At 38.5% G+C, this 26574-nt stretch overlaps 1 protein-coding gene across 1 annotated transcript in view; it reads right to left on the reverse strand.

The window, feature by feature from the left end:
* INO80D (INO80 complex subunit D) overlaps positions 1-22320 on the reverse strand; it is a gene marked incomplete at its 3' end in the record, with an annotated part of 41481 nt that extends 19161 nt beyond the window's left edge. The window contains exons 1-3 of the mRNA XM_079925410.1: positions 22088-22320; positions 16393-17135; positions 9586-9694 (exon numbers count right to left, since the gene is read on the reverse strand). Of these exons, the coding sequence (XP_079781536.1) occupies positions 9586-9694; positions 16393-17135; positions 22088-22305 (1070 nt within the window). The 5' untranslated portion in view covers positions 22306-22320. The remainder of the gene's footprint in view (positions 1-9585; positions 9695-16392; positions 17136-22087) is intronic.
* Positions 22321-26574: the final 4254 nt, after the last annotated feature.

Below are 26574 nucleotides of genomic sequence, written 5' to 3' on the forward strand. Positions count from 1 at the left end.
AGAAGAGACAGAAGAAGAGAACAGTGAGGAAATTATGATAAAACTCCAGGTAAGAAATAACAAGAACACTACACCAGGGGGGCAGCAGCAGGACTAGAGAATATCAGAGGTAATCTGCATGTATGAGAGACTCTGGGGACTTCCCTGGTGGTCCGGTGGTTAAGAATCTGCCTTCCAATGCAGGGGATGCGGGTTCGATCCCTGGTCGGGGAACTAAGATCTCAGATGCTGTGGGGCAACTAAGCCCGTGCGCCCCAACTACTGAGCCAGCGTGTTCTGGACCCCGCATGTTCTGGACCCTGCACGGTGCAACTAGAGAAGCCCACGCGCTACAACAAAAGATTCCATTTGCTGCAACGAAGATCCCATGTGCCACAATGAAGACCCGAAGCAACCAAATAATTAAAAAAAGAAAAAAGAGAGAGACAGACTTTGTCAACTGGGCAAAGAAGATGGAAGGGACAATAATCTCCCAGCTGTTTCCATTGGCAAAGAGCAGGAAACAGGAGCAAGAGCAGATCTGGGGTAGGAAATAAATTCCATTTTAGACCTAGGTAATTTAAAGTACAGACGAGGGGCTTCCCTGGTGGCGCAGAGGTTAAGAATCCGCCTGCCAATGCAGGGGACACGTGTTCGAGCCCTGGTCCGGGAAGATCCCACATGCCGCAGAGCAGCTAAGCCCGTGCACCACAACTACTGAGCCTGCACTCTAGAGCCCGCAAGCCACAACTACTACGCCCCGCGTGCCACAACTACTTAGCTCACACGCCTAGAGACCGTGCTCCACAACAAGAGAAGCCACCGCAATGAGAAACCCGCGCACCGCAACGAAGAGTAGCCCCCACTTGCTGCAACTAGAGAAAGCCCCAGCAGAGCAACGAAGACTCAACGCAGCCATAAATAAATAAGTAAATTTATGTTTTAAAAAAAGTACAGATGAGGCAACATAGGGAGTGGTGGAGAAACAGTTGGAAATTATAAACTTGGGCACGTTTAGAGAAGAGATACAGATTTCAGAGTCAACGGCTAACAACTGGGAGGGACTAAAAGTAAAAGGCCACAGAGATAATAGAAAGAACACAACACATAAGGGCCATTATCACAGAAGAACTTGGTGACTGGGTATGAAGGATAAGAAAGGCAATAATGACTTTGAATCTGTATAACTAAGAGAATGGAAGCGCCATAACAGAAAGATGAAAGAGAAGCAGTAAGTCTTAAAGGGAAAATAAAGCTAGGGTGGAAAATCAACTGCCAACGTTGTTATTTAAAAAGACTCTTATTACTGCAGAGAAAATGGACTAGATGAGTGTTTCTCAAGTTAACCATGGGAAGATGCACCTGGATGCTGCATGTTACATCATGATAAAAGTTTTCAAAGCTTATTCATAACTTCCAAAATTATCTTGCTGTGGTCCAGTAACAAGCAGTTTGCAGACTAGCACAGATCCACAGACCATCCTCGGCACTGTCCTAAACTAGAAAATCTTCAAGATGCCTCCCACTTCTAAGATGCTAGACATTAATATTTCAAATCTGGTTGCTGAGGAAGAGTAGCAAATTAGGAAGAGAAAGGCCAGTTCCCATAATATACCAGCAGTGACAAGGGCTGGTACCTACAGCATTTCTCGATGTGTGTTAAGTTTCCTTCTTTCTTTAACTTTTCTCATCTGGGTGAAATGGAGACACAGCTGGCTCACCCAACTCCCATGGTCAAGAGAAAGAAATGATACATGTGAAATCACAATATAAGTACAGGTATTATTATTAAGATGCTACTAATAGCTCCAAATAAATACAGAGCAGTAAATTCCAAACCTGATTTCGTAAAACTTCAGGCTTGTCTGTAATCTCAAGGCATGACGTGAAATTTTCCAAATAAAAGTCACTTTATCTTATTTTATTAAAACAACAAAAGAGCGAAAACTTCCCACAAAGAAAAGATTCATGACCAGATGGCTTCACTGGTGACTTACACAAAATGTTTAAAGAATTAGGGGACTTCCCTGGTGGTCCAGTGGTTAAGACTCTGAGCTTCCACTGCAGGGGGCATGGGTTCAATCCCTGGTCGGGGAGCTAAGATCCCGCATGCCACACGTATAGATAAATAAATATTAAGAAAAGAAGGCATAGTCAGAGCTGAGGGAAAAAAATAAGGCATAGACAGTTACACCTCAATAAAAAATAAATTTTTTTAAGTGACAGCAAAATAAAAACTTTTTCAGACTTTCAAAAGCTGAAAGAATTTATCACTGGAACACCTGCACTACAAGATATATTAAAGGAAATCTCTCATACAGAAGAAAATGACATCAGATGGCAACCTGGAACTACTCAAAGAATGAAGAGCTCTCTAGAAATTGTAAAAACGTGGGGGATTATAACATGGGTAGAAGTAAAATGTACGACAACTATAGCACAAAGGATGGGAAAGGAGAAATGGAAGTACACTGTCATACGGTTCTTATACATGAAGGGGTATAACACTTAAAGATACACTAAGGCAATTAAGTATGTATACTGCAAACCCTCAAGCAACCACTATAAAAATAAAACAGAGGAATGCAGCTAATAAGCCAAGAAAGGAGATAAGATGAAATCATCATAATCAAAAAAGAAAAATGGGAAAAAGGACAAGAACAAATAGGACGAATAGAAAACAAACAGAAGATTTTAGACTTAAATCCAATAGTATCAATAATCACATTAAATTTAAATGGTCTAAATACCCCAAATAAAAAGCAGAGATTGTCAGAGTACATAAAAAAGTAAGACCTAACTATATGCGGCCAACAAGAAACCCACTTCAAATATAAAGACTAATATAGGTTAAAAGTAAAAGGACTGAAAAAGATACCAAGTTAGCAGTAACCAAAAGAAAGCTGGAGTGGTTATACTAATATCACATAAAGTAAGATCTCAGAGCAAACACTATGACTGGGATAAAGAGCGTCATTTTATAAAAATAAAAGGATCACTTCATCAAGAGAACAGAACAATCTTAAATGTTTATGTATCAAATAACAGAACTACAAAATGGGTGAAGTAAAAAGCGAAAGAACTCATACAAATCAACAGCAAAAAGGCAAAAAATCCAATTTTGCAAAAGAAAACATACAGATGGCTAATAGGTATATAAAAAGATGCTCACCATAGTTAATCATCATTAAAACGCAAATCAAAACCACAATAAGATATCACCTCACACCTGTTGGAATGGCTACTACCAAAAAGAAATAAGTGTTGGTGAGGATGCGGAGAAAAGGGAATCCTTGTACACTGCTGGTGGGAATGTAAATTGGAGCAGTCACAATGGGAAACAGTATGGAGGGTCCTCAAAAAATTAAAAATAGAACAGAATTACCATATGATCCAGCAATCTCACTTCTGGGTAAACATAACCAAAGGAAATGAAATCACTGTCTCAAAGTGAAATCACTGTCTCAAAGAGATATCAGCATCACTGTATCATTATTCACAATAGCTAAGATGTGGAAGCAACATAAGTGCCCACACACAGATGAATGGATAAAGAAATTGTATGATATGTATACAATGGAATATTATTCAGCCATAAAAAATGAAATGTTGCCATTCATGACATCATGGACGGACATCAAGGGCATTATGCTAAATGAAATAAGTCAGAAGTAGAAACAAATACCATATGTTCTTTCTTATATGTGGAATCTTTAACAAAACAAAACAAAACAGGGACTTCCCTGGTGGTCCAGTGGCTAAGACTCTGCGCTCCCAATGCAGGGGGCCCAGGTTCGATCCCTGGTCGGGGAACTAGATTCCGCATTCATGGTGCACCTAAGAAGCCCGCATGCTGTAACTAAGATCCTGCATGCCACAACTAAGACCCAGTGCAGCCAAAATACACAAAGAAAACAAAACAAACAAAAACCCCCATCAAGCTCATAGATACAGAGACTTAATTGGTGGTTGCCAGAGACAGGGGTAATGAGTAAGAATAATAGGTGAACTGTGTTTTGGGGGATTTTGTTTTATTTGTTTTTTAGTTTCCCTAAATTTTTAAAATTTTATTTATTTTAATTTATTTATTTTTGGCTGCATTGGGTCTTCATTGCTGTGCATGGGCTTTCTCTAGTTGTGGAGAACGGAGGCTACTCTTTGTTGCAGTGCACAGCCTTCTCATTGAGGTGGCTTCTCTTGTTACGGAACACGGGCTCTAGGTGCACGGGCTTCAGTGGTTGTGGCACGCAGGCTCAGTAGTTGTGGCGCACGGGCTTAGTTGCTCTGTGGCACGTGGGATCTTCCCAGACCAGGGCTTGAACCCACGTTCCCTGCATTGGCAGGCAGATTCTTAACCACTGCACCACCAGGGAAGCTCAGTTTCAATAAACTGAATAATAAAAAACGATCCTGTTTAGTCTCTCATGGTAGAAATAAGACAGCAAAAGAAACTTTGTGAACAATGATACCAAGAGTCTTATTCAGGGGCTGAAGGTCGTCCTGCTCTCCATCAACATTGCCTCACCCCATCTTCCACACCCAAGCATACATATGTTGTTTTTATTGGCTACAAAGCAAATGTGATAATATTAAGGGATGGTTTACAAATAAAGAATGTAATTTTCAAAAAAAAAAAAAGTGAGAGAACTAAAAGGAGAAATAATCAAATCCACAAGTAGAGATTTCAACATCCCTTTCCAGTAACTGACAGAACAAAATGAAAGAAAATCACCAAAGATGAAAAGAAAGAAAATTAAAGAAGACCTGAACAACACTATCAACCAAGTTGACTTAATTGACATTTACAGAACACTGTAATCTAAATGTGGTCTCTGAACACAGTACAATTAAATTAAAAACCAATTCCTGATAAATCCCCACATATGTGGAAACTAAATATCACTTCTAAATAACCCATAGATCAAAGAAGACATCAAAAGGGGTATTAGAGGGAATTCTCCGGTGGTCCAGTGGTTAGGACTCTACTCTCTCACTGCCAAGGGCCTGGGTTCAATCCCTATTCAGGGAACTAAGATCCCACAAGCCACGCAGCATGGCCAAAACAGAAAAAGGCGGGGGCGGGGGGGGGGGAATTAGAAAATATTTTGAATTGAATAAAAATGAAAACACGTCGTATCAAAATTTGTGGGATACAGCTAAAACCAGTGTTTGGAGGGAAATGTATAGCACCAAGCACCTATGTTAGAAAACAAGAAGGACTTCCCTGGTGATGCAGTGGTTAAGAATCTGCCTGCCAATGCAGGGGACATGGGTTCGATCCCCGGTCTGGGAAGATCCCACATGCCGTGGAGCAACTAAGCCAATGAGCCACAACTAAGCCCACGTGCCGCAACTACTGAAGCCCGCACGCTGCAACTACTGAAGCCCATGCTCCGCAACAAGAGAAGCTACTATAATGAGAAGTCCACGCACCGCAACGAAGAGTAGCCCCCACTCGCCACAACTAGAGAAAACCCTCGCACAGCAACCAAGACCCAACGCAGCCAAAAATAAAATTAAAAAAAAAAACAAGAAATATCTCAGATTTAACTGATTTAAGCTATTACCTTAAAAACGTCAAAAAAAATTAAAGCCAAACAAAAGGAAACAAAGAGCAGAAAGCAATGAAATAAAAAACAAGAAATTAAAATAAAAAAAAAAAATCAATGAAACCAAAAGCTTTCTTCAAAAAGATTAAAATCTGGGCTTCCCTGGTAGTGCAGTGGTTGAGTCTGCCTGCCAATGCAGGGGACACGGGTTCGTGCCCCGGTCTGGGAAGATCTCACATGCCGCGGAGTGGCTGGGCCCGTGAGCCATGGCCGCTGAGCCTGCGCGTCCAGAGCCTGTGCTCCGCAACGGGAGAGGCCACAACAGTGAGAGGCCCGGGTACCATAAAAAAAAAAAAAGATTAAAATCTATTTGAAGCTATTTTTTTATATTTATTAATTTATTTTTTGGCTGTGTTGGGTCTTTGTTGCTGTGCGTGGGTTTTCTCTAGCTGTGGCGAGTGGGGGCTACTCTTCGTTGCAGTGCGCGGGCTTCTCATTGCTGTGGCTTCTCTTGTTGCGGAGCACAGGCTCTAGGCGCTTGGCTTCAGTAGTTGTGGCTCAGCGGGCTCTAGAGCACAGGCTCAGTAGTTATGGTGCACGGGCTTAGTTGCTCCGTGGCATATGGGATATTCGCAGACCAGGGTTCGAACCCGTGTCCCCTGCATTGGCAGGCGGATTCTTAACCACTGCGCCACCAGGGAAATCCCTATTTGAAGCTATTTTAATTAAAACTTTGAAGTTATTTGCACAAGGACAAATAGGCCAATGGAAGAGATTAGAAAATGCAGAAACAGACACACACATTTATGTCAAGGCTTCCAATGCAATGAAAAATAAGTGTTCAATAAATAGTGCTGCTTAAATAGAGAAGCCATATGGAAAAAAAAAAAAAGATCCTTGGCCCTAACTCACATCATATATAAAATATACAAAAATAAATTCCAGAAAGATTGTCAGTGAAACAATAAAGCTTCTAGAAGATAATATGAGAAAATAGCTTCATGACCCTGGGGTAAGCAGTGATTTCTTATAAACAGGTCACAAATTAACCATACAGGAAAAAACTAATAAACTGTACCCATTGAAATTAAGAAATTAAGAACTATCAAAGACATCTTTAGGAATGTGAAAAGGGAAGCAGTTACTGGCAGTACTTACTGTTCCTTAATAGTACATTTAAGATACCAACTTATTTCTGCTACTGAGAGACGTAAGTAAAATCTTAAGAGCTCCACTTTGGCATAGGCATCTACAACTAAACTAAGTAACCAAGGTACCTCTGCCAAAACGAGGCCAAATTTTCTCCCCAAATTTCTTTAAGTACAATTTTGGTTTTGGAAGAAAGCCCATGAAAAGGTTCTTCGGGGGGAATGTAGCGATCACGCCACTGTGCCTTTTTTTCCCCCAAACACAATGAACTCACTGAGCAATTTTAAATGGCAAAATCTTGAGAAATTTCACATGGCCAAAACTTCTTGAAGATATAATGGACAGGCGAGGTAGGGCCAATTTTCTACAGCTCTCCATTTTCTATTACACTGAAGCACAACAAGAAGCTGGAATAAGGTAGTTCTATAGGTAGGCTAAAAAAAGAGGACAGAGGTTCCTGTGAGAGAACACAGTGGCAGATGCAGATGTGCAGCTGCAGACACAGAAGGGATGGTAAACCAACGCAATCCCAGTTTCCCCCAAGGAAAAGAACGTAGTGCCCCATGCCTGAGGCATAATACTAGTTCAACAAGAATATGCTGAACAAGTGAATAAACAAATGAGTGAAGAGGAAAAGATTAAAGGGACAGCTGGGCAGGAAGTAAGGAAAATTGCTTGTAAAAAGGAGAAATATATACTGAAGGAAAAGAAGAGCCAGTCAAAGAAGAAGCAAGTTAGCCAAACTGGCCAAGAAAGTAAAATGCTACAGAGATGAAGACAAAGCTGATGGTCACAAGTCTGTAACAGCAAAAGAAATATTCTGAGAACTGCACTAGAAGGCAGAAATGGAATATACATGGCTCCTAATCGAGGGCAAATACTCCCAATACTAATGTTCAGGTAATTTTCAGAATTAAAATAGGATTCTTAGCTATCATTCATCATTTCCCATGAACCAGGTATTGTGCCGAGCATTTAGTTATGTTATCTATTCACAGCATTTGGAAAATTAACCCAAAATATCCCAAGTCAGGCTAAGCTGATGTGAATATTAACCTTAGGAAGCACAGTTGATATTATCTATAACTTAGAAAGCTTAAGCTCAATTGTACTTCTGTCTGAAAACAAGAAATGCTAATGGTGAGAAAACAGTCTTAAATGGCATATAAAATGGAATCTCAGAGAGAGAAAAAAAATATATAGCATTTTCCAATAGTAACTAGGAGACAGAGGAGACAGGGACAACTATACGGGATATAAAGCCCAAGAGTGGAAATGGAGGCATCAGGCTGTTATAGTTTAATGACACTGACCATTAATAAATCCAGCTAACTCTCCTTGCTCTAATCCATGTCCAAATAAGCTTCTGACTATAATTTGCTTCCCATATAGTTTTGCTTAGTGAACATCTGTACTACTTAATGATGATACTTCCTACTAAAAACTGTCATTTTGGCTTATACATTAGCCTCTAGTGAATCAGCTCCCTAAGCCTAATCATTTCTGGGTGTACTAACAAATCACATTTTTAAGCCTATAAATTCAGAAACCGGACCTTAGAATGTATATGCATACTATGATACTGTGAAATTCTAGGAGTCGGCCTGGGTGCAGATAGTCTCCCCTCTGTCTTGCTGAACACCTATTCAAACCACAGTACTTAAACGAAAATAATAATTAGCTGAGTCTGTGAGTCATCTTTTAGCCCCACAGAGAAGGATCTGTCTCAGTCCTGTCACACCGCACCAAGCATATACCTATTATGCTGAGGCAGTCCCCTGAAAGAGAACTAGTCGTCTTCTTACCACTGAAGGGGCTGGGCATTAACCTACAGCTTTCTGATAAGGTAGATATCGAGAACCTCTAACGAGATTATTTCAAAAAAATATTTTAACACAGAAACATTCAGCGCATTAGAGATATCAGAGAATGGATAGGGATATCCCTGGTGGCACAGTGGTTAAGAGTCTGCCTGCCAATGCAGGGGACACAGGTTCGAGCCCTGGTCCGGGAAGATCCCACATGCCGTGGAGGAACTAAGCCCATGTGTCACAAATACTGAGCCTGTGCTCTTGAGCCCACGAGCCACAACTACTGAAGCCCTCGCACCACAACTACTGAAGTCCGTGATCTGCAACAAGAGAAGCCACTGCAATGAGAAGCCCACGCACTGCAACGAAGAGTAGCCCTCACTCGTCACAACTAGAGTAAGTCCTCGCGCAGCAAAGACCCAACGCAGCCATAAATAAATAAATTTATCTTTAAAAAATAAAATGAGGGCTTCCCTGGTGGCGCAGTGGTTAAGAATCCGCCTGCCAATGCAGGGGACACGGGTTCGAGCCCTGGTCTGGGAAGATCCCACATGCTGTGGAGCAACTAAGCCCGTGTGCCGCAACTACTGAGCCTGTGCTCTAGAGCCCATGAGCCACAACTACTGAGCCCGCATGCCTAGAGCCCATGCTCCGCAACAAGAGAAGCCACTGCAGTAAGAAGCCCGCCCACCAGAATGAAGACTAGGCCCCACTCGCTGCAACTAGAGAAAGCCCACACACAGCAACAGAGACCCAACGCAGCCAAAAATAAATAAATAAATTTATTTAAAAAATAATAAAATAAAATGAAATTAGCATATATAGGAAAAATCAATCTACTACAGTGGAAATTTAAGAATAAAAAGAGGGCTTTCCTGGTGGCGCAGTGGTTGAGAGTCCGCCTGCCGATGCAGGGGACACGGGTTCGTGCCCTGGTCCGGGAAGATCCCACATGCCATGGAGTGGCTGGCCCGTGAGCCATGGCCGCTGAGCCTGCGCGTCCAGAGCCTGTGCTCCGCAACGGGAGAGGCCACAACAGTGAGAGGCCCATGTACCGAAAAAAAAAAAAAAGAATAAAAAGAAAAAGGAAGACTCACGTGTGTCTTTCGTATCTGAGGGTCTCTCGGATGGACCAGGCAACCTGGTATGGCGAGGCCTGCTCTGAGTCCTCCAGTTCTTCTCCACTCTCTTCAGACCAGTCCAACCCTAGGACGGAGGAGAGGATGTTGCAAGTTAGAAAAAATGAACATTTATTTAAAATTTAGATAAAAAGCTACCTGAAATACATAACCCGACACCTATAACAAGTACTCTCATAGTGTGAATAAATCCCTCCTGATGAGTTTCAGCCCTGTTCTGGCAAAGGTATCAATAATGAATGTATGACACGCACTCGCATTTAAAATAATGACATTACAACAAAGGCTATATTCCACGGATGAACTTCTTTCGTCAGATGCTTCACAAATGGAGTAGAAACAACACAAAGCAAAGAGAGAGTTCAAGTCAAAAAAAGGGGTAAAATTTCTTAAGTATCAAAATGTTATACACTAAAATAATGTCAAAAAACATAAAACATGTTCAAAATGACAGGAGAAGAAGCCTAATTCATGTTCAGGCAAGAAAAAGTCAAAAGGTGCCAGTGGACTCATGCTATACGTCAACAAAGAAGGGGCCTAGAATATATTGTGAAAGGCAGGCACATTCCATCCCCTTTTCCCAACAACATCTCTGGAGGAAAGGACACCATCCACTAGGCAGGGTCATTCCCAGGCTCTTGTCCCCTACGGGAAGAGGGAAGGGCAGGATGGCAATGTTCTATTTCTAGTATCGCTTGGGGTTTCTTTCAGTTCTTTTAAACAAGAGCTGTCACATTTTGAGTTCCATTTGGAAAACAAGGTTAGAGGGAAAAGTGGAGAAATACAGTATAATAATGCTTATTTATTTTGTTAAATCCTATTATTTTTAATGACTGGATAATTGTTAGCTTCCAACATACAGGTTTTGCCTTTTCTTTTTTTCTTTTTTTTTTGGCCACACAGCAGAGTATGCGTGATCCTAGTTCCCCAACCAGGGATCGAACCTGTGCCCCCTGCAGTGGAAGCACAGCATCTTAACCACCTGACTGCTAAGGAAGTCCCAAAGGTTTTGCCTTTTTAATTTTGTATCTCGAAGAGGTCTTGTTTGTTTTTTTTTTTTTTTTTTTTTTTTTGCGGTACGCGGGCCTCTCACTGTTGTGGCCTCTCCAGTTGCGGAGCACAGGCTCTGGACACGCAGGCTCAGCGGCCATGGCTCACGGGCCCAGCCGTTCCGCGGCCTGTGGGATCTTCCTGGACCGGGGCACGAACCCGTGTCCCCTGCCTCGGCAGGCGGACTCTCAACCATTGCGCCACCAGGGAAGCCCCTATTGAAGAGGTCTTAAATACTGATGTTGCATAGCCTAAAATACAACAGTGTGTGGACTACATAACCTTAATAAACTCATACCACTATGAAACTTTAATTAGATACCTTGATGACTAGTATTCTATGTCTTCCTTCTCGAGACCCTCAAAAATCAAAAGACCATCTTCATTAGGCACAGTTAGTTAAAAAGGACCTCACAGATTTCTTCCATAATTTAAATGAGTTTACATGTGCCAAATTGGGAAATTAAGAAAAGGTTAATTGAAATGCAAATTATAAATGCTTAAAATTAAATATTGCCATTGGCATAAAGAAACGCCAAATCTAGTTCCAAGATGACTATTCAAAATGTCAGGTCATCTTAAAAACTAAGTTACTTTCTCTAACTAAAATAATTAGTAGTTTATTAAAGAGTAAATCAAAAAAATAAAAAACAAATAAGTGACCACATCATCACCTTCAGGACGTTGAAAGGTGAGATCCTTCAAACACAAAGTGACACTCAAGGCACCTTTAAAAATTAGAACATGAGTTGTTATTTTTTATATTTTCTGTAGAAGTCATAATAATGTCTACTAAGATACCCATGCTTTCTCTGAAAAAGTCAAGATCTAAGTCATAAGAAGTAAGATGGAAGTGTTTCTCCTGTTGTAAAATTAACTGTCCAATAAAGCAAACCTTTGATCTTGGCTTCATTATCACTAGTTTCAACGTAACTAATTGAGATAACCAGCCCAAACAGGACTGTAGAAGCCAATTAAATACTGCGTTTTTCTTTAAGTATTCTTTGCTGACATGAATGCAGAGTACACTTGGTTATAATAGTGCACTGTAATTTCTGGTTTCTCCAAAATAAACTGTTTTAAAAATTTGGGTCCCTCATATGCTTGAATTTTTAAAAAATAAAAAGACAATACTTTTCTATGAGTTTTAGTTCTGTTCAAAATGATTGAAAGTCAGCCCTCAACACAACATAAAATTTCATAGTTTCAAAAGCTAAAATATTATCAGCATCTAGAAATAAACAGAAATATAAATAAAAATTTAGCAGATGATATGGGTAAAAGGTAGAATAAAAGGCAAACATTTGGAAGAAAAGTTAGATCTCTGCCTCAAAACTAATGCCTAATGAGTTCCAAACAGATGACTAAAATAATAAAAGGGCTAAAAGAAAATATAGGTGAACATATTTATATACTCTTGGAATGAAGAGAGCCTAAACAAGAGGAGAAAAAAACCTGATTCAAAAGGAAGAAATCTTTAAAAAGAGAGAGAGAATACATAAAAAAATTTAACCTCTAAATTCCAAAACCTTTATAGTAGATACTAAAAGCAAGTAACAAATGGGAGAAGAGGTTTTGCAACAAACATTAAATATGTATAAAAAGCTCTTACACCTATCAATAAAAAAAGAGAAATGCTTAAATAAAAATGGATGAAAAAACTGACAAGATAAAATAGGAAATACATATGTCCAAAAAAAGTAGTATGAACCAATATTCAAAACTACATTATTAATCTAAAAGAGCAGTCCTTACTCAAAAGTATGGCCCACAGATCCCCAGGGGTCCCTGAAACCCTTTTTAGGGAGATGCTTAGGTCAACGCTATCTTCAAAACAATACTAAAATGTTATTTGCCTTTTTTACTGTGTTGACATTTGCACTGATGGTAAAAACAACAACAAAAAACCCATGGTGGGTGAAACTGCTGATGCCTTAGCGTGAACCAAGGCAGGGGCACAAAACTGTACCAGTTGTCAATATATATTCCATACCATGACTTGCAATTAAATGAAAACAAGTACACAAAAAACAATTTAAGACCATCCTTGATAAAGCACTCATTTATTAAAGACTTTATTTGATTGTATCTTGATTCTTGTGTATCTGTCTTTATGATGCTGTGTGTGATGAAATGTGAGGTATATATAAAACAACTCTACTGCATCCGAAGAAAGTACAGCAGCTGTCTTGAGGAAAAGCACTTTGTAGGACTCTTAGTTGTGACCTGAACTAGCTGCTTTTCCCTCATTCAATACCAATTTTATTTGAAAGAGTGACTGACAAACTATTGGCTATCTTGCAGTCATTTTTTCTAAAATGAACATAGTGAAACCATCACCCCAAGGAAAACAATGAACAGTATTTATTGCCAATGGTAACATTCAAATGTTCACTTGAAAGCTCAGTTTTGGGGGAAAACTTGAATTTATCACTGAAAGTATGACAAATACCTAAGAGTTGGACTTCTCCGATAAGACTGGTGTTAATATTAATGAATGCAATCTAAAATTTTTGTATAATGAAATGTGTCAACATTTCGGACATCTGTGTAACTCAGTAGAGCAATATCTTCCAAATGACCAACATACGATGTTACAACATCACGCATGGGTAAAATATTCATTCAAACGTCAATGGAGGGGGGCTTCCCTGGTGGCGCAGTGGTTGAGAATCTGCCTGCCAATGCAGGGGACACGGGTTCGAGCCCCGGTCTGGGAAGATCCCACATGCCGAGGAGCAACTACTGAGCCTGCGCATCTGGAGCCTGTGCTCCGCAACAAGAGAGGCCGCGATAGTGAGAGGCCCGCGCATCGCGATGAAGAGTGGCCCCCACTTGCCGCAAGTAGTGAAAGCCCCCGTGTAGAAACGAAGACCCAACACTGCCAAAAATTAATTAATTAATTAATTAAAAAATAAAATCAGTGGAGGGCTTCCCTGGTGGCGCAGTGGTTGAGAGTCCGCCTGCCGATGCAGGGGACACGGGTTCGTGCCCCGGTCCGGGAAGATCCCACATGCCGTGGAGTGGCTGGGCCCGTGAGCCATGGCCGCTGAGCCTGCGCGTCCGGAGCCTGTGCTCCGCAACGGGAGAGGCCACAACAAGTGAGAGGCCCGCGTACCGCAAAAAAAAAAAAAAAGAAAATCAATGGATTTTAATGTAACAGTATGCAAAATTCCTAGATATGGTTTCAGATTCCATGTTGAAACTAATTTTTAAGAAACTACCACTTGTCAAGTTTTGGTGTAGAACCAATTACAAATATCTACAATTATTTGGAAAAAACTATTAAAATATCCCTCCATTTTCCAGCTACAAATGTGTAAGGCCATATTTTTATCTCCTAACCAGAAAAAAAAAACCCACATATCAGGACACATTGAATGCAGAAGCACATATCTAGCACATCAGACATTAAGATTTGCTAAACAACGCCAAACAATGCTGCTCTCCCCATTATATTTGTTTTTGTTTTAGAAAAGTTATTTTTCATAAAAAGAACATGTTAACATGCAGTAACTTTATTGTTATTTTAAAATGAATTAGTTTTTTTTTAATTTCTCAGTTTTAACTTCTAATTCAGTAAATAACAGTAAATATAACTCACATATACAAAATCTCTACCACGTCCTCGATAATTTTTGAGTGCAAAAAAAGTGATTCTAAGGCCAAACACTTGAGAAACACTGATCTAAGGTATGCAAATTAAAGCAAACTTTCTATCAAATTTGCAAAGGCTAAATAATAATAATAATATCTAATATCCAGGGCTATAAAGATGTAGAGAAACTGTCATTCTCATACACTGCTGAAAGAAAAGTAAACTGACAAAATAATTCTGAAGGAAAATTTGGCAATATACATCAAAAACCTTTTTAAAAAGTGTAAAAGCTTGGGATCAGCAATTCTGCTTCCAGGAATCTATTTGAAGGAAAAATTAAAGACGTGACGGTAATTATTTTACTGAGAGGGCTATATAGTTACAACACTTTACACTTTAATAAATTAGAAATGATTTAAATTCAAGAAAGAATTCAGCTGTGACAAACTGTGTATGAAAAATTACTAACGTGATAATACATTGCAAAACATTTTTAAACAGGTTACAATACTGTACATACAACAGGAACTTACTTTTATATATCTAAAAGAATATGCCAAGATATTAACAAATAGGTATTAATAAGGCTTGGGGTGTTTTAATTTATTACTTTGCTTATCTATATTTTTTCTTTAAGTTTTATTAGTTTTTTTAATTACCAAAAGTCATACATGGTTTAATAACAAATGAAATAATATGAAGCTATAGAAGAAGAAATATCACTCCCATCTCCCCAAAACACATCCTGTCCAATTCCATCCCCCGCCATGGTAGCCAATGTTAACAGACTGATAGTGTACATCCATTCACACTTTAACTGTGCTCATACCAGAGAGGCATACATCTATCCATATGATTGATCAATAGATATACTGATGTCCCTTGTTTGTTCACTTTGCTTATTTTTACAAACATGGGACAGTACAATACCTCTTGGTATTTTTCTACTTGTTAATGTATCATGAGCACATCCAGGTAAAAGATGGAGATTTCATTCATTCTTTTTAATAGCTGCATACTTCATAAAATGTATATGTACCAGAATTTACTCAATTCTGAATTTCCTATAGGTTATAAAGGTTGTTTTCAGATTTTTAATACTGCAAGCAATACTGTAAGCAATGCTGTAGTAAACATCCTGGAACACATATCTTTACATTCTGATTTTTTTTTATCCATAGATAGAGTCCCAAAAGTGAGCTTGCTGGCTATACATATACTTTTAATTAGTATATATTGTTGCATTACTCACCAGCAAAGTATGAGATCCCATATCCTCATCAACAACAGATATACTTTTTGCCAATATGATGGTAACTCATTGTTACTTTAATTTGCGTTTCCTCGTCTGTTACGAGGATTGAGGTTTTCATTTGTTTATTGACCATTTATATTTCTTCTTCCTCTATTCCCATCCTTTTCCCATTTTTCTATTGCTGTCATATGTCATGCAAATAATTTTTCCTAAAGTTAGAATCACAACTCACAACACATTCAAGAATAAATTCCAAGTGAATCAAAGGCTTAAATGATCAAAAATAAACAAACTATTAATAGAAAATACAGAATAACTGTATAAACTCGCTATCAGAGAGATTTTCTTGAGTAAGATAAAACTCAGAAGCAAAGGAAAGACAGACATTTGACTACATTAAAGTTTTATCTGTAATTTTTTGCTTTCCAATTGTGAACAGGTATTACTTTAAGATTTTTTTTTTTCAGAAAACTGTCAGCAGATATTTACAATGCTATCTTATTCCAAAGTCCTGTGATAAGACATGTGGAGAACTTCATTAGACACACAGGGACTGAGCTCAGAGGCACAAAACCAAACACAACTGCTTTTAATACTGCTACTACTACTGCTAGAAGCTATAACTGGAATTCTAAATTCCCAGCTCCTATTTCTTCTGTAACCTGTTCACCAGTCACTGTCCTGTCCAGTAGCATATTTACTTTAAAGCGGTCTACCTAAATACGAATCTTTAATTGACCACTCTGTCCAAGTATTCTTTTACTCCTATTACATGAGAAGGTTATGAAAATAAAACCTTGTGCAATAGGCACGTCTTGTCACATTACACACACATGATATGGTAAAATAGACGGTAACTCACCTAAATGGGGAAACAGATCAGTGTCCAGCTGATGTTTTTGGGTGCACAGTTTCACCAGTCTCTGCAGTCGACTTATACAAGAGAAGTGTGGAGAGAAGGCTGTGGCTTTCATAAGGACCCGGTCAGTCCTGGGCGGGTCCACGACGGGAGCCCTACTAGATGGCAGGAGGGGCAGAGGCCTCTTGTGAGACAACTGCCTGGCTTGTGCTATAGTGTGTGGAGTGGGGGCCACTCCCTGCATTGGTAGGCTGGTGTTCTGAGGTTGAGGTGACTTGCAGACTAGACCCTGCGGTGGCGCTGGAGGTTTTAAAGTGGATAAAGGTGACAGGTGGGAGTGCTGCTGCGGAGGCTGCTGCTGAGAAGGTGCAGGAGGGGGACTAAAGTGCTCTTGTCGAACTTTTAAAATCTCTGTCTCTCTCTGGCGCTGCCGATTCTGGGCCAACTTGCTCTGCAACTTCTTTCTCACAGTTGCCCCTTTCTTTAGGTCATCATCTTCCTCGTTGAAAGCAAATGGGTCTTCCAACTCAGTTTCCAGGTAGTGGAGAGGGACCCTTGCCCCCGGTGGAGAGAGGGACATTCCATCCAGTCCATTGGGCATCTTCAAGGCCAACGTGGGCACCGTCAGGCTAAAGGCCATGGTATCCATCTGGTGCCTGACCTTTACCTCATCTATAGGATCATTCTTTTTCTTCCTCTCTTTTTTCGGGATAAAGCCAAGTACCTGCAAGTGGCTGTTGCAGTACCTTTAAAAATACACACATATACAGGAAAATGTTCATGATACATATTAAGAAAAGGAGAATATAAAACTACGTATCATAAAATGTGAATCCTAATATGTTCAAAATGCATGACTATAATAACTCTTTGGCATTCATGGATGTGATTTATACAACTTCCACTACCCTCAAGCAATCCTCAAAGTCTGTGCAATTTTGCTAAAGCAAATATATGAATTGCACATGTGAAGAGGCTGCCAGACAGAAGCAAGTCATTCAAATAGTGAGTGGCCCTGGATAACCAACCACGCAGCTATTGCTTCTCACACTGCTTTGTTATTCTCTATTCATAGCATACAAAGTAGCTCATCAGGAGTCTAAAGGATCACTTAAAATTCTCTTATGGAGAAAAAAATACATGTCCCAATGCCATTCAAGTATTGGAGATTCACAAAGATCTTATGACATAACACTTCAGAATGTTAAATGTCAAAGAAATGATACAAATGAACGTATTTACAAAACAGAAACCGGCTCACAGACTTAGAGAATGAACTTATGGTTATGGGGGGAGGGGGGAAGGATGGAGGGAAGGGATAGTCAGGGCGTGCGGGATCCACATGTACGCACTGCTGTATTTAAAAAGGATAACCAACAAGGACCTACTGTATAGCACAGGGCACTCTGCTCAGTGTTATGCGGCAGCCTGGATGAGAGGGGAGTCTGGGGGAGAATGGATACCTGTATATGTATGGCTGAGTCACTTTGCTGTGCACCTGAAACTATCACAACATTGTTAATCGGCTATGCTCCAATATAAAATAAAAAGTTTAAAAAAAAAAAAGAATGTCAAATGTCTACTGTGTGTGTTCTACACACACACACACATACACACACAAAGAGAGAGAGGGAGAAGGAGAAAATGAAATAATAAAACTAGTTAGTGCGATAATCGATTAAATGAGTTTCTCAATAGCCAGCCACGTGTTAAGTACATGGATTATCTCCTCTAGCTAGTTTCTACCTGCAGTAGGTACTAAAATAATGCCCTTTATACAGATGAGGAAACTAAATTTTATACAAATTAAATAACTTGCCCAAAGCCACCTATCTGGAAAGTGACAGAGCTGAGACAAACTAAAAATCAAAGCTTGTATAGCACAGGAAACAATATTTAATATCCTGTGATAAACTATAATGGAAAAGACTATGAAGAAGAATGTATATATATGTATAACTGAATCACTGTGCTATACAGCAGAAATTAACACAACATTGTAAATCAACTATACTTCAATTAAAAAAATAGAAAAAAATAAAAGTCAAAGCTCACAAAGACTCAATAAGTCTTCAACAATGAGCAGGTTACTTCTGTAATATAAATAATATTTTAAAAATACTATGAAAAGACAGAATCCTTCTACATAATGAGAAAGTAGAATGCATGTTATTCCAATAAATTTCACTGAAATCCTGTGAAGGCTTCTAACCAGTAGAAAAGTAGTATTTCCTAAACTGGTATACCTCATGCAGTTCCAAGGTATGTTAACAAGTATGTCATAAAAACAGTATTCCATGCTTAAATAAATTTGGAAAATGCTGGCTTAAACAGAATTATATAATGATTTCATCATTTGTTTCTGCTAAACAACCTCTCAAAGCATTCTGTATGATACTGTGCATTATACACCAAGGGTAGAAATCTACCCATATAGCATTGCTTCCCAAACACATTTAAAACGGCACCTATTTTATTGCAGCATATTTATGACATCTCCATAGAACACAGTTTGGGGAAAAAGGCAATAAAGTAAATAATGCCAATCCCCAAACTCAATGGGCTGCAACAAAAAACTGTTTTAATGATTGTTAAAAACACAGATTCACCAAAAATCAGGACACACGGTTTTGTTGGTTTGTCTTAAAAATAAATCTATCAGAGGCACTCTTTAATTTTAAATAGAACTATTAAGAAAAAGCTTTCTGGACAGTAAAGAGACGTTACACTGTGTGTGTGTGTGTGTGTGTGTGTGCGTGCACGCACACGCGTGTGCCTAGCAGGTTTGAGCTAGGTCCCTTACACACCTTAAACAGAACAGAGTCATAAAGCTGCAGCCAACAGGGAAAAGGGTTTCTGGGATAACTGTACTAAGCTTCCCAACAAAGAGTTAATGGTTTTTGTTATTTTCTACTCATTTTCAAATTAACAAAAGGATTAGTACTATTAGTGGGGAGAAATGAAGTGGGTTTTTTAAATTTAGAAATCAAACTCTTCTGCTCATTTACATGGGCAGCCTGGACTGGTAAATGAGGCTACTATGTACTACATTACCTAATCCAGCAGAGGCAAATCCGCATGTACAGTCCTCCTTCAACCCCACCCTCAACTCCCACTCCAGCCACTGTCACACTATCACAACATTTAGCCTGAACTCTTAAAAACTCTGCCTCTTCTAAAAGGGAAAATTCTTCATAACTAGAATTAGAACAGCTTCGTTATGAACAGCATTTAAAGTAATGCAAATATGAATTTCCAGTCTAAAAGAATACAGGGAACTGACTGCAAATGGGTTGTTTTGAGGGGATGAAAATGTAAAATTAGACTGTGTTGATAGTTGCACACTCCTGTAAATAAACTAACAAATACTGAATTGTACACTTCAAATGCGTGACTTGTACGGTATGTGAATTATATCTTAAGTTGTTTTAGAAAAGAATAAATATAGGAAACAAGAAAATTTCTTGGTAAATACATACCATTAAATAAATATATATATAAAATTATATCAAACTTAAATTTAAAATACTATATAAAGTAACCAACTTAATATACCCATTTATCTCTAAGCTATCAAGGCTACAGTAATGGGCCTTAGCTTCCCACTGTATATTAGAAAATGGACTTTTCAATTATACCAGTACTTCTACCGAACATAACACTATTCTATCGAAAAGACAGAATCCCGTAAGTTAGCACTTATAATACACACCAGGTTAAGTTACACACCAGATATTAAGAAGCTTCCTCTAGCTGACTACCAACCAGATAATTCTGTCAATTAAAAGTCCTTGGGAATTTGTTTTCTAAAACTATACATAAAACCATGTCAAATCCGTAAGTGTCCAAGGAGTAACTGCCTTAACAATGATAAAAGCTTATTTTCAAAAGAATATTAATCTTTTCTTCACTGTATCATATAGTACAGTTATAACTATTATATTTATACACAGATTTAAACATATTATTACATGAATTCAATCTGGGTTTCTTGAGGTAATATATTACCTCCTACTAATGTCTACTTTAATCTGTTTTCAATCAACCCTACAACAAGAAAAGTATTCATAGCATTTGTGATGTGATTTTGGACCAATTCTGAAAAAATGTATAACTTAGCATTTATTAAGCCTAGTTTCTCTTGACACAGCAACACAAAAGTCCTTTCCCTTCTTGTTCTAAAAAAAGAAAATTACTTCAAATATAAAGGTGAAGACGTATGCTTCAGAGAATTAATATTTTGGAGAAATTCAGAGTGACTCTCACTTTACTTCTTGCTTTTAGCTATTAAGATAACACGTCGACTGAAATAAAAAAAATCCAAGGTTGACAAAAATTGCAACTGTGTGTGATAAACTAAATTTAAGACAAAATTATAGAAATGTGATTATAATGGATCTTGAAGTAAAAAAGTTAATCTAAGTCCATCCATTCTTCAAGTTAGAAAAGGGCAGCAGTAAGAAATTATTTTCAGTCAGCTAAAACCAACTGGACAGACATGCTTAGCCTAATACCTTGGTACCTTTCTCACCTGAGATTAAAATTTTATTCCTTTCCTCACTAAACAGCTGTTTCTAACTTTCAGGTATTGTAATCTGAAGCCTAAAGTGCTCATTAGAAATTCTACGAGAGTATTCCCAAATCACCACATTATACTATACTCATTTTCGTGGGATATTTATCAACACAAATTATTTATTTCACCCTAAAAGTTTAAAAGTTGCTCACCATGACATATAAAATACATGATTCCTTTTCAACCAATTTACGTAGGTGACATTCGCTTATATATAGGAACAAAAATAAAGGTTGTATATGTATTTTTTAAAGACAGAAGTAAAAAGTTCAAATTTCTACCTAAAGATAACAAGTATTTGAAACTTTTAGGAAAATAAGCATGCATCTCTCTGTAATATCCTACAATGATCAGCATGGTTTCTGGAGAACTGAGAATAAAGAGACATAAAAAAAGAGATTACATGTGAAATCATATAAATTTTCCTAAGAATATGAAAGATGAATAATCAGCATAAGACTCCTTTAAAAACACCTCCACATTTTATTTAACTCAGAAAAATATAAATTCATAATCCTAGTCAAAAAGCCTACTTTACTATGAAAATACAGTTTCTAAATTATAGTAAATATAGTCTATATGGAACCCTTTTTAACCAAAAGAAGTCTGAGAGGAAGTAAATCTGAATGATTCAAGTAATCATTCTTTTGAATAACTCTTTTTCAATAAGTACATACCATTTGCTACCTTTCAAACAAAGATTTAAAAACTCTAAAATTATTATCATTAATTATAACACCTAAGTAGTTCCTATAATTTCTCTCACTTTGGCTGATGAAATTCTAAGTAGAGAAATCAGGAAATACTTTCTAAGGCTACAAACCAAACACATCAGTGCCAAGACTTCAAGCAAAAAAATTTTTTTAAAAAAATAATCCTAGAAAGTCTATTAAGTAAAAAAGAAGAAAACAAATATACATTTTCAAATAATTCCCCAAAGTTACTACTCCATTTCTTAAATATTGCCATCACTCATCTTTAGAACCATTCTAAAGTTTACTTAGATTACCCCCAGAACTCAACATTTAAGTTCATCATATCAAAACACAAACAAACAAAAAAACCCAACTCCCAAGCCTACTAATTAATAATCAAAGATTGCTTTCCACTGTCAGCGCTTACCTGCGGTCCTCTGATTTAGGGATGGGGTTGGTGCAGCGCTGGCTATTATACTTGGCCACATATTCACATTGCTTGAAGGGGGCAGTCTTGTCCTCCAGAACGTGTCTGATACAGAAAGCGTAGCCGTTGAGTCGCCGCTGCTTGCACAGTTTGGGGCTATATGAGCACAAGGGCTTATTGTCAACCTCAGAGAAGTGTATATGTTTCCCTTCATACATCACGTGACTCTATTCCTTGTGAACATCAGCTAAAAGACCACCACAAAAAAAGAAACCCAAATGATAAATCAGAGAGTATAATGCAGATTTAAGTTGAGAATTTCACTGAGGGACTTCTGCCCCACAGCCATACCTGATTTTAAATCTTCTGCACCATAGCAATGTTAAGAGAACCCCAAGGATACCACAGTTTGGAATGCTGCAGAATCAAGATGAAGCAGATTGTCTACAAAAATATCAAAAGGCCTAGTTAACAAAGAGAAATAAGCAAAGCTTGCTCATCTGGGAAGTAAAATACTAGGATATCACCCTTCCTAACAGGATGGATTCTTCATTGTAATCCAACATCCCAATATTGAATTCAAATAATAAGACACATTATAAAATATTAAGTTGCCCTTCCACTCCAAATTGAACTAAATAATTTTTGCTTTGGTTAAGTTTTGTAAATAACTCAAAGCAGCAGGGCTCTTCCACCAAACTAATGTCATAAGGTGGCAAGTCACTTTTTTCACTACTGATGGTTGCATGCTATGCCTATTTTCAGAACCCAGGTCTCTTTAAAATGACAATGGAATGAACTCATAGACCCAAAACTTCCCCCAGAACTTCTACATTTTTTGATATGTTGGCAAAATATTTAGCAGCTTATAACAAATGTTTCTATAAACTACAAAAAAAAGAACAAATTCCTGTTTTAAAAAGTCATTTTCCCTCTAATATTCCCCCCTACCTATCCCATCCAGACTGTAAATTTCTTGAGTCCAAAGACTATTCACCACATTTCCACCATTCAGTTGAGTGCTCTGCAGCACACTGTGCTATAGTATAATTATCATGGCTTATGAGTCTTTGGAGGTTTAAGAAAACAGAAGGAAGCAATCACACAATAGTCACTATCTCTCTACACACAAAAGGTCCAGCAGTAACATTTATGTACCATAACACCATATAGTCTGCAATGAAACTGAAACAACTAACCTGTCACATCAGGACATAGGGGGCTGCTGTGGTCTAACCCAGGGATCCCCAACCCCCAGGCCGTGGACCCGTGACGGAACCCGCGGCCCACCAGGTGGGCAGCCGGGGAGTGAGCGATGCTGCATCTGCCACTCCCCATCACTCCCCATCGCCCACATGATCACCTGAACTATCACCCCCACCACCCCACCGGTCCGTAGAAAAACTGTCTTCCATGAAACTGGTCCCGGGTGCCAAAAAGGGTGGGGACCACTGGTCTAACCCACCTTCTCCACATTCCAGAAGTCCCCCAGACAGCTGATGAACAGCTTAGATACCAGCTACAGAGAAACTCAAGAAACACTCTGTCACTTCCAAAACTAAATATGAAACTCCTTATACCAGTGAATGACAAGATACATAAATCCTTGAAGAGTCAGAAGATAAGTCTGCTCAAGTCTGATTATCTGCCAAGGTAACTACAGTATCCACCTTGAACAAATGATTTAACCTCAGTTTTCTCATCTGTAAAATAGGGATAATATTAGTAGCTATGTTATCAGGTTGCTCTAAGGATCCGATGATACAAAGCACGCAACACGCGAAGTACCATGCCTTGTATAAGTTAAGCACTGAAGAAATAGAAGTTATTACTCATAAATGTTCTTATTATTACTACATTTTACCTGCTGATGATAAAGGTAGAGAATTTGTACTACCTTTGAGAAGCATTACACTTACTTTAGCAAAAAAAAAAAAAAACCTGAAACATTAGCCTGGTTAATAAAAATCACATTTATTACTGAGCAAACCTAATCATACATCAATGTAAAACAAAAATAAGAGCTTTCCCTTTTCACTTTATCAGGAGGCAAGGAAGAAAAGTTGGACTAAAAATTTAAATTTAGCTGCCCCGAAGGTCTGGATGTTCAGGACAGGAAATTATTTCAAAGCAAACCCATGCTGTTTCATTTTTACACCCTCTTTGGCCTGCTCATCCACCTGGCAAACATAAATCTTTCATGAATTAGTCCAAGTAAATCTACATGAACTTCAGGAAATAAATAGGCTGGAAATAAGTGACTGAAAAAAGTAACTGCCAGTATGAAAAAAGTAGCCTATATATGTATGAGAATATTTTATAAATCATATGAAGGGTTAATGTTCACTTTTTACTGACATATTATATCTAGGTGGCATCATATCTATCAAGATTGATGATTCCCCCTTTCTTTCCAATGTTTATGCATCTTCTTTTTTCCTATTTGCATTGGCTAGAACTACTGGAACAATGTTAATAATAGCAACCACTGGTACTCCTAACTTTAAATGAGAACTGTTTTGAGTAATGGCAGCAATAATGCTGACTTCTGTGTTATGTTAAAGAAGTATAAAGAAATTCCTACTTTATTAAAAGTTGTTTCTTTTTTAAAAAAAACTCAGAATTGATGGTTAATTTTTACTGAATTCTTTCCCAGCTTCTAGGGAAATGATCATTTTTCTCTTTTGTACTTTTAAAAATATGTACTAAAAATATTTAGTATTGGGCTTCCCTGGTGGCGCAGTGGTTGGGAGTCCGCCTGCCGATGCAGGGCACGCGGGTTCGTGCCCCGGTCCGGGAGGATCCCGTGAGCCGTGGCCGCTGGGCCTGCGTGCTCCACAATGGGAGAGGCCGCAGCAGTGGAGGGCCCGTGTACCACAAAAAAAAAATTTACTATTTAGTATTTCCTGATACTGTACTCTTCTTACACTCCTGGGATGAAAGCAACTTGGTCATCATGCATTATCCTTCTAATGTATGGCTGAGTTACAGTTGCTAATATTGAGGATTTCTGATTTTTGTATTTTTGAGAATGTCTAGAGGTTTTTTTTGTGCTTTGGCAGAATTAGGTGTTAATATAATATTTTAAAAAACAATTTATAAAATCTATGTTCCTGAACAGTTAAAAAGCATTGTAGTTATAATGTTACTTAGAAAGTTGCCTGGGCCTGCTAGTGTTTACTGCAGATCAGGTTTTCAAGTTTATCTGCACACAATTTAGCAATGTGACCTCTTACGTTTAAATTTCTAAATATCTGTGACTCATTCTCATATTCTGTGTATGTCCACACATATACGTGATATTTGTGCTTCCTCCTTTTGTTCATGATTGGGTTCAACAGGAGTTTATCTGTTTAATATTTTTACCAATATCCTCCCCCAAAAAACAAAAGCAAAACAAAACAAAACAAAAACCTCTTGGATTTATCAGCACCTCCATGTATTTTCTAATTCATCAATTTCTGCTTTTATATTTGTTCATTCTTTCTGCTTTCTTTCCATTTATTTTATTATTTTGTTAACTTCTTGGGCTGAATTCTTTTATTTTCATTCTTTTCTTGCTTAGTAATTTGTTTACATCTACGAATTTTCCTGAGTACTGTTTTAATCATATCCCATAGGTACTAATACACAGAATTCTGATTATCAATACTTTCTAGTTGATTTGGATTTTATTTTTTTATTTCTCCTTTGACCCAAGAGTTATTTAATTTTTTCAGATGGTAGAGTTTTATGCTTCCCTTTGTTTTAGTGCTAGTTAAGAATAAGGAGCATTGGGAATTCCCTGGCGGTCCAGTGGTTAGGACTCCGTGCTTCCACTGCCGGGGGCCCAGGTCCAATCCCTGGTCAGGGAATTAAGATCCCACCAAAAAAAAAAAAAAAGAAGAAGAATAAGGAGCATACTGGTGTGTCTGAGTGATTCTCTGGGCCCAACAAAGGAACCAAGTTTCCAGAGCTCTGATGACAAGGGGTAACACCCCAAAATATGGACTTATTTTCCATTCCACCTTCATTGGCCTAGCAGCTACCAAGAACAAAGGCTGCATCTCCAGATACCTAGTAAACAAACGCAGTACTGCTTCATGAACTGATTGCTTCTCTGAGGTGCCCACAAGCGTATCTGGGGAGAAGCTTCATGAGTAAGTCGAGGAATGGCTGTCTTATAAGACTGGAGAGATTCCACAAAAGAATGGATGTCATGAAGGAGGCAATGGTTCAGGCAGAGAATAGATGCTGAGATTATAAGGAAGCTGGAGAAACAGAAGAAACACTTGAAGAAGGAAAAGAGAAACAGCTGGCTGCAACTGCCCTCACATCTTGAGAAAACAGCAGCAGTGTAGAGGAGTGTGAGGAAGGACAAAGGTGCTGAGACCTTGCTGAGAGCCCAGAGAGCTGACTGCAGCACACACTCATGCCCTGGGCAAGTCCTCCGCTGCCTCCCAGGAGTGTAAGACCCCAAATGAAGAAAAGCAAAAGCCCCAGTAGGC

The sequence above is a fragment of the Stenella coeruleoalba genome (genome assembly GCF_951394435.1).
Source record: "Stenella coeruleoalba genome assembly, chromosome: 6".
NCBI lineage: Eukaryota > Metazoa > Chordata > Mammalia > Artiodactyla > Delphinidae > Stenella > Stenella coeruleoalba.